The 9817-nt window shown below is 32.0% G+C and overlaps 1 protein-coding gene across 1 annotated transcript; it reads left to right on the top strand.

Annotated features, from left to right (window-relative positions):
- The first annotated feature begins 1087 nt into the window (after positions 1–1087).
- On the top strand, positions 1088–3137 carry LOC149486804 (uncharacterized). Its single transcript, XM_089697875.1, has 4 exons — positions 1088–1115; positions 1596–1929; positions 2441–2496; positions 3085–3137. Exons 1-4 carry the CDS (start codon positions 1088–1090, stop codon positions 3135–3137), a joined length of 471 nt encoding a protein of 156 aa, XP_089554001.1.
- The last annotated feature ends 6680 nt before the right edge of the window (positions 3138–9817 follow it).

Raw genomic sequence — 9817 nt, 5'->3', positions numbered from 1 at the left:
CCGATTGCCTATGACCGAAAAACATTATACATTATTATTATTTTAATCACATTACTGGAATTACTACACACAAAGTACATAATATTTTCCTATAAAATATCTATTTTATTACTTAATTTACCAAGTTGTCTACACAGAATTTCAATCATAATAATCCCAACCGTAATCAAGTACACAATAAAATTTACAACCGTACGAAATAAAATAAAATGGTCGTGAAAGCATTATCGTGTAATAAATGTTATTGAAACATAATATCTTAGTTCGAGAAATTTCGAGAAGCTTCTAGAAAATTCGAGAAACGTGAGTTAATCTTTTAAAGTTGGATTTTACATTAGATTTAATGTTATTTTGAGATTTACAATGTTGGTACGTTATTAGAGTTATCCAGTAATCGTATACTAGCTGTGCTCCGCGGTTTTACCCGCAGTGCTCCGATCCTGTTGGTCTTGGCGTGATGATATAAGTATTATAGCCTATAAGCCTTCCTTGATAAATGGGCTATCTAACACCGAAACAATTTTACAGATCGGACCAGTAGTTCCCGAGATTAGCGCGTTCAAACAAACAAACAAACAAACTCTTCAGCTTTATAATATTAAGTATAGATTTACAATGTTGGTACGTTATTAGAGTTATCCAGTTATCGTATATAGGTAATATAGGAACCTTTGAAATGTATTACTGAGATTGATTTGATGATATGAACGTGTTTTATAATGGTATTAAAACTAGTATTTTCAACCGACTTCAAAAAAAAGGAATAGGTTCTCGATTCGAATATATTGCTTTTTTGGGTTTATTACCTCATAACTTTCACCTGGATGAACCAATTTTTATAATTCCACCTATTTTTAAAGCTTGAATAAGGACTTGTGACTGACACGATTTTCTATATGATAATTTACTATAAAACAATTACAGATTTCACATAACGTGATTCATAAAAAAACGAATAGAATATCCAATTTATGGCTTAGCAATTTTCGAAAAGAGATAAATGCCGGCTCAAGTCGTAAAAAGACTATAAAGAAAATTAAATTCGATCTGCGTGCCTTTTTAATGTGAACCTTTGGACGGTGATAACATGGCGAAGTTAATTATTTGTGTTTTATGTAAGTTCTTATTTTCTTGTTTGGTTTTCAATTACTTAATTAGAAAATGTATATAAATATTGGCACTCAGATACAGATATTTTGAGTTATGAGTTATGACCTTATAATAAAGTTGCAAGTTACGGATTATCATATCATACGTAAAGAAAACACAAAATATAAATTCGTGTATACCAATTTGTGTTAACAATTTAACATAAATTTATAAATAATTTATAATAAAAATCCTTAAAACTATGTGCCCTTTTTTATATTGGGGAAATTATCCAAAGATACCCACGGCCCCCGGGGAAGGAGCCGTGGGTTATGTCGGATTCTTACCGACTATAACCCCACTGTGTTCCATTGAGCCGCTTTAATGATGGGGCCGCGGGTATTGGTTGGAATTCTTCCGCGACCAAAAATCAAATTGCAAAGTATTTTGCAATAAATTTAAAAATACAATTGCAATACAATACAATGTTGACCTTACAATTCCAGCTCTAGCAATAGTATACAAAGCATCTCCAACTCCAGAAATACAAGTATATGAAATACATAAGAATGCAGATAGAAATTTCGCCGTGGATGATCAATATTTTGATCCAGATGGTCTTAGAGAAGACGATACAATAGACACACATACAGGAAATAATAATCTAGCAGTCAAATTATTGTATCTATTAAATGCGTTGACTCACAATACACATTCGAAGGTACATGAAGAACATGATGATGGACATTCGAGAGAACATGAACATGATAACCATGGTATTAGTGATCATGGAGATTTGACGAGGAGTTTAGCAGTTGTGATTGTACCGATGAATTCAAAGTAAGTGGAATTAGGTTGACTTCTGTAGATTCTATGATAAAGAACAAAAGAAAATGTTTTGCAAATCATACATATACACGATGAACAAACAGTTTTCTCATAAAAATAAGAAAAAGACAAGAAAATCCATTTGTATACCTTACAACGATAGAGCACGATTGATCAGATAGATAAAAAAATTAATCAACAAAGGTTCTTGGCACTTAAATATTGTTATAATAAAAGATCAGTAGAATACGGTTTCAACATATCCCTCTAATAAGAGTTGATTCATAATTAGTAATATTAATGTATGAAATGAAAAGTCAATTCTTTCTATTCGCCTAATTTAATTATCACGTTCTCAAGACAAATTCCATAAAACATACGCTATCACATTTTTAATCTGCATAAAGATAGTAATAAGTATTCAAAGAAAGAGGCAAAGGAAACACGGCACTTTATCATTTCAAGCAAGAAACGTATTATTAACATAATGTAACCTTTAATTAAAAGTACTTTCCTCATGCAGACCGCACACCGCACTGGGGAAGCTACTGCGCTCACCGCTACGAAGTCAATATGAGGGTATTTGTGTTTTTTTATTATTAACTGTTTCTATTTTCGTGTTGGTAGCGCTTTAGTCTATCGCAATAACAGTCATCGTAGTCAGTAGTAACTATACACGAAAGAATGCAGTTTGAAGGGGGTTGTGGATTTTGCAATCGAATGATTTTAGATTGAGCAATAATATCATAATTGTGTAATAGTCGTGTTACATGTATGTACCTATGTCTATTACTAATATTATAAAGAGGAAAGGTTTATAATTATGTATGTATGTATGTATAGTTTTCACGCATAAACTACTGGACCGATTTTGATGAAATTTGGCACAGACAATCTTTAGACCCTGAGAAAGAACATAGGCTACCTTTTATTGCGAAATATGTACCACGGGCGAAGCCGGGGCGGACCGCTAGTGTAGTTATAAAATTGAAGTAGTCATAAAATACAAACTGAACAAATAGAAAGAGTTGTAGGTAAATGAAGATGTAAAGGCTTATTTTTTTTATAAGAATATTATCGCAATACAAAGAATATTTCAATACATAATTTTCACCCATCAAAAGCACTATATTATAATATTTCAAATAATTATATTGTATTTTTCAGTGGAAGACAGAACAGCTCCGCCAAGGATAAGACGACCTTATGATGATTACTAGTTGAAGAAACTATTGCTTTTTGATTTAAATTCAGTGTTGTGGCATAAATAAATAATAATAGAAAATATACAATAATATGGAAAACATTATATTTTATTTTTGATTACTGTACCTATTTTATTTAAAAATAAATAAACCCTTAAAAAACATGATAAAAACGCTACGAATTACCTACGCGTAATCAACGCTCAATCGCTTTCGGGGAACTGTTGCATATTAATTCATGCAAGGGGAAATATTTATCATATTTCTATCAATTTCGCTATATTTTTCTGCTAGTAATTCAAGTACGATTTTCAGATATATTAATACTAGCGGTCCGCCCCCGCTTCGCCCGTGGTACCTACATGTTTAAACTATCCTATCTCTCAAGTTGGATCGAACTACACATGGTGTGCGAATTTTATTATAATCGGTTAAGTGGTTTAGGAGTCCATTGAGGACAAACGTTGTGACACGAGATTTATATAATATACTAGCGGTCCGCCCCGGCTTCGCCCGTGGTACATATTTACGTTTTCTCTACATAAAAACCATCCTCGTACTTCAAGGAATATAATAAAAAAAGAATTATCGAAATCGGTTCAGCCGTTCTCGAGTTATGCGCTTACCAACACATTTTGCGATTCATTTTTATATATAAGACTAGCGGTCCGCCCCGGCTTCGCCCGTGGTACATATGAAAAATAGATGTTGGCCGATTCTCAGACTTACCCGATATGCACAGAAAATTTCATGAGAATCGGTCCACCCGTTTCGGAGGAGTATGCAGACTAACATTGTGACACGAGAATTTTATATATAAGATTAAGATTTACTCTATTACTCTAAACAAAGAAGTCAGTCCAAACCAAAAACAAAAGAAAAATCAAAATCTCCTTCCAATCCGCAAAGCCAGGCCTGCCAAACTTGATCCATACGTAGCCGTAAAGACGCAATATATCCCGTGAAAATTCAATATGAAAGCAATGGCCAATGCGAATCCCGCCAACAAATAGACGAGACGGGATCACGCTGCCGCTTATTCAATTAGTCCGGTACGGGTTATGTGGTCCGCACGGGGCTTTTGGGTTATCCCTACTAGTTTTAAGTATGTTTTAAAATCACGTTCATCTTTCGTATACAGATTTTTGTGACCTTTTTGTAAAATGATAATTAATGTTCTGTACTAACATAGTAATTAAGAAATTACTAACAAGTGGACCTATGATGTTCTGTTAATAAATGAATTTGAATTTACTTAGTAATGTTGTAAAGCCAATCCTTACCTATATGTAATGCAATATGCATAATACAATATTATTACCGTTTATAATCGTTCACTTCTGTTTCTCTTAGATACTAAAATCAATTGAAGTTTCATGAATTAACAAAATTAAACAGCACGAAGAAGTATAATATTTTTTGTACTTAAATCAAATATTACCTTTCATCGCGAGATATAAAAACGTACCGTCAATCATACATTAAACAAAGCCTTTTCAACGACAGGGCCAATTACAATAATTAAGTTATATGTCATATTATATGCTCCTAAGTATTTTTCATCTAAATACATTAATCGGTATTATAATCAGCTTTACATTAGAACCCAATGAGCTGCAACCGCCCCCGCTCTATATGTGCAATTGACTGTTATTATGGGCAATTTCATGGGCCTATGTTCATTTGTGCCTCATTAATTCGTCATAAATAGCCTGCTGGGGTGCAAGATTAATAGCTGGTAGAGCAAAATTAATATAAAATATTAAATTAAAAATAGATAGTCTCTCAAAATCAATAGTCGCTGAGAATTGAAGCAAAAGATATGGAATCAATTACTTTAATATTTAAAGATTACATTTGAATATAAGTTTTTTTGGTCACGCCTAATCTCATTTAACAAATTTCTGTGTTTATTTCTTGGTTGCGTATCACTGTTTATGTGTAAAATAATACAAATGTAAAATATACTCGAATACATTTTTTCATCTCCATTAACAATATATTTTACACTCTAGAAATCAAAGCAATCAAAAACCATATAAAATCTATAAAAATTTAAACTACAGGCATCAATAACTGGTACCAAAGAGAAGAAATCTGCCTAGTATTGTTAGTTTATTTGCACAGAGTTTCGGGTAGATCGGAACGGACGCCATTGTTTAGAAACACATGTTAATACTTCTAACAATGCCATTCACCTTGTTAAAGAAACTTTAAAATTAAACGGGGTACTGTACATACAAAATACATTACGTATACAAACAAGAGAAAATAGATAAGACAAATTTACATTTTGTGGAATTTGATTAATCAATATACTAATATTATATTGCTGAAGAGTTTGTTTGCTTGCTTGGTCGCGCTAATTAAAGAACCACGGATCCGATTTGAAAAATTATTTCACTGTTAGGTAATCCATTTATCAAGCTATATATTATTATCATCATGCCAAGACCAATTTGGAGCACAGAAACGCGTGTAAAACTTCGGAACATAGCTAGGTCACTATATTTTTCAGACCCTAATAAATTACCCATTTTTCTATTATACCTTCTATAAATAAGCTCATTGAAACATACAACTAACAACTATCAATTAAGATGAATGTAACGCAGCTCTATTCATATTTTCTTTCCTTGTGCCATTTTCTTTTAATACTTCTTAATATCATTATTAATCCTTTGGTAATAAGTTTCTGGAAGTTTCCTGGAGCAACTAATATTTGTAATATACTACATGATGTCAGGATAAAACATTTTAATGGGCATTTCTAATAAGATTGAGACTATTACTCTTTTCTTAATAAGTTACCTGAAAGAAAAGTCCCAGATAGATATAATTCTTTAATCGTTAATTGCTTTGTATTCTCCTGCTCCTATTGTTACAAGATGACAATATAGGTCAATTATCTCACTAGTTAAAAATCTTACTCATTTAAGACTGAAAAATTAATGAAGGTCTATTAGGATAAAGTTGATACACAAATTTCGCCATAACCATCTGCAGTTTTCTAGCCTTTACAGTACATAGCCATAATGGGTAAGTGTCATTTTCGCCTGCACGAGCCAATTTGCTGAGTGTAATGTTTGTGGACAGGACGTGTTCGGGCTAAATCAAGTTTGGATCGGTTCGTTAGGTCAGATTGGTGACGTCTACTTCACATGTGACTTGATTCGAAACGTGTCTTAGCATGCTGACAGGGATACGTGCTACTGCAGTTTTGATGGTCTGTCTGGACTTTCTTTTTTTGATTATTTTGTAAGGTAGGAGCCAGGATCTTTGCGTATTTTGCAATAGCCAGGAGATAGGAATAATGTAAGGCATTGATAGTGTTTTTGTTTTATGATAGAGCCAGATAGCTTAAGAGAATTGTACTAAATTTTGAGGCCTTAATATCAAGTACTCGATACTGTTTTAAATACATGTAGATTTTTTACCTTAAGTTTAAAACTTGTCTTATATCTTCAAACAAAATTTCTTAAAAAAGATATAGACAACAACTGTAGGAGCACATTTAATTATGAAATATGGTTGGACTTAGTAATTTTGTGGTTTATTATAAGAAAAATCTGTCCGGCTGTCGAATCATGAAGAATTTCAATAAGGTTTTAGAATAATTTAAAACATAGAAAAAACTAAATAAACATGAAGGCTTGTGTAATCTGCAATAAATATGAACAAAGGAAAAGCTAATATTTTTTTAAGTGGCATTCCATCTTCGATTGTATTGCTAGAATAATAGATATAGTTCAAATATATTCAAGATTAAATTGGATTCCATTGGAGAATCAATCAGTTCGTCTACAATTTCAGTTCGTTAGTCGGTAATGAAATCGGATCCCGTGACTGCGAGCGGACCTTTTGTGTGGAAAAGTTTCAATGTCTGTTAGCACAATATATAGACCAGATTATGTGGCTTGTTAGCCGATTGGGTTTGTATGTGTATGTGTGGGTGTGTGTGTGAGTGTGTGCGTATTTATGAAGCTATCAAGATGGAAAGATGAATATTTGCTGTTGTATTAAAATATATAGTAACTCAACTGTACCGTAAAATGCAACATTATTTTCAGTTTTTATATTATTTAATAATAAACTAGGTGGCATAAGTAGAGCGCCAATGATTTGTTTGAAAACCGGTAGATTATTTGCTAGTAATACAAAATCATTCAAAGTATTTTTAAAATAATTAAATTCAAAATTTCACTACATGTATTTGAAAATATTTACTAACGAAAGTATTTACGTATCAATTTATTTCAACGAACACTAGTAACCAATAATTCTGTTCATACAATATAATTCTCAGTATATTGTTGTATTTACTCAAATCTCACGGCAACAATCTCAGGCAATCGCTAGGTGGCTGGGTACGGACTAACGAACTGAAAACGTGACGTCATTATATTGTGGTATTTCATGTGAAAATTGAAATAATAAGTAAGGAAAATTTAGGTGAAACTGATTTATTTATTATAATTACTTATTATGTTTATAGTCTATACCAATAACACGTATTATTAATTATTATACAGTGGTCACAGTGATTAGAAAGTAAAAATAAGTTAAGAAATTTAAACTTTATGCTATGTACAACAAATATATGTATTTGCCTTTAATCGTATCTTCATCTGCTACTCGGGCTACGAAAAATAATTTATAGGTACTTGTTAATGCTTTGTGGAGTAGGTAAGAACTTCAAATCAGAAACATGAAAATCTGAAGCTTCTTAATACACACACTCTTCAAACATATTCCATAGTCCCACTGAGTGAGTTCGCAAAGGTATTATTGTATTTTATATTTTAATGTTAATGTAAATCTTAAAAAAAAGACGGGTTGCACTCCGGGAGTGCCGGCAGAAGTGAAAACTTGATTATTAACGTTGAGCATGTTTGATATTACGTCTTACGCTTTTTCGATCAGGTCACGTGTCCAGACGCGAGTTTAAGATTTTATACCCATTACAGAAAAAGTGCTCAACGCCGCTAAAGAAGTTTTCACTTCAAAAATATTTTATAAAGAATTTGAATGCTATAAAACTAAAATATCAAATGCCAAAAATGTATACCTCGACTGCTACCTATATTATATATTTGAAAATTTTATCTAGCAGATTAGTCACAACGGAGAGAGATCTCCCCTGATTGCATGAAACTTTTTTCATCTGTGAAACGTCTATTTGCATAAATACAGGTAACTGGCGAAGTGGCCAACTAACGAACTGAAAACACACAGCGATTAAACTTGTGGCCTTTTTCAATAAAAAAACCTAATTTTTATTTATCTTTTTCTAATCATAACTTCAATTTACCAGTAGGCTATGAATTTATAAATCTATTGTATACTCCCTTTATCACTAAATTTAGAGATAATAAGATTACTTAATTGTAAACTATACTATAAGTAGATCAGATTACAGATATTATCTTTACTGTTAGAATATATTTATAGAAATAGATTATTTGGTTGTTTGTTTGATCAAGCTAAACTCAGCAATGAATATAATGAATTTACGATGTGATTAAATGTTTACTAAATAAATAAAAAACCCGTAATTAGCGATAGGCAAGTCCACGCAGAGCGAGCAGTCTCAAAAGGCATTTTGAGACTGCTCGCTCGCTCCATTTACCTCGGCCGAGGAAAATGGAGAAAAATATTTATAACTTGCAAGTGGTATTTATTACCTATCTTACTTGATTATTACTAACATTACCTAAGAGTTAAAGATAAATTGGATTCGAAACTTATACAACAAAATTCGCAAAGCATTCATGAATATTCAACACTAAAGCGACATTCCTTCAAAATCCTTTCCCCAAATTGCACATCCCTCACAGTTGTAATAACCTAATATATCTCAGTTTCTACGTTATATCTTTCACTTTATTCTTAAAAGCATTATAAGGAGAAAGAATGGGCGATTTATCACCAAATCTCATGGTATATGAAGTTAATGCTGTTTCGACTGCAAAGCCTAAAAGGTTTCGCATTATTTATTTGTAGATGTGTCAATACTGTTTAATGGTGATATTTTGTTGTTATATATGAGAGATTTTAAATATATTATACAGTGTACAAAATAATTATTTTGTATTATGAAATCAGCGGGGTTTCAACGCTGTAGAGTAATTAAGCCCTTACTTAATTTATAATTACTTCTAATTCTGTATTCTTTCAAAATCTGTTTAGCCTTTTATATTATTTCTATAGATTCGATTCGAGTGATGTAATTTTCAATTAGTGGCAATCCAATTCAATCAAAATAATAATACCAAATCAATTATTCTGATACCTAGATTAAAAGTTAAGTTAATAACCTCTTATTAACACGCTCTAGCTTCTTGTTGTATGCAACTGACTCCTTAAGACTCAATTTTGACCCACTTTATACGGACAGATTGAATTCAAACTTTTTACACAATTAAAACTTCTTTAGGCGCATTGAGAGTAAAATTTCAAGGTTGCGTCATGTTAATACCGTCACGACATAGAGTAAGGCGACGATTTTGGTATCTTTGATTCTTGCAAAAGAAATTTCACTTCTGACACGTGTGCTTGGCTATTTTTAATTATATTCATTATTTCGAAGTCGGTTCAATAACCGCAAATAATTTGCATGACACACGTGTTACAATAGGTAACAGTAACTGCGAAGTAAGGAATCAAGTCTCAAGCGATGCACTGCTATAGGAACC

The sequence above is a fragment of the Colias philodice genome, chromosome 8 (genome assembly GCF_061535455.1).
Source record: "Colias philodice isolate Cphi_HAF_F1 chromosome 8, ilColPhil1 Martin Lab GWU primary, whole genome shotgun sequence".
Lineage (NCBI taxonomy): Eukaryota > Metazoa > Arthropoda > Insecta > Lepidoptera > Pieridae > Colias > Colias philodice.
Note: the sequence above shows the minus strand (reverse complement) of the source record. Positions and strands in the feature narration are given on the sequence as shown.

Coding starts and splice junctions, on each gene's coding strand:
- LOC149486804 (XM_089697875.1), top strand. CDS start 1,088: ATGGCGAAGTTAATTATTTGTGTTTTAT. Junction 1,116..1,595: donor GTTAATTATTTGTGTTTTAT/GTAAGTTCTTAT, acceptor TTACAATTCCAG/CTCTAGCAATAGTATACAAA. Junction 2,497..3,084: donor GCTACGAAGTCAATATGAGG/GTATTTGTGTTT, acceptor TGTATTTTTCAG/TGGAAGACAGAACAGCTCCG.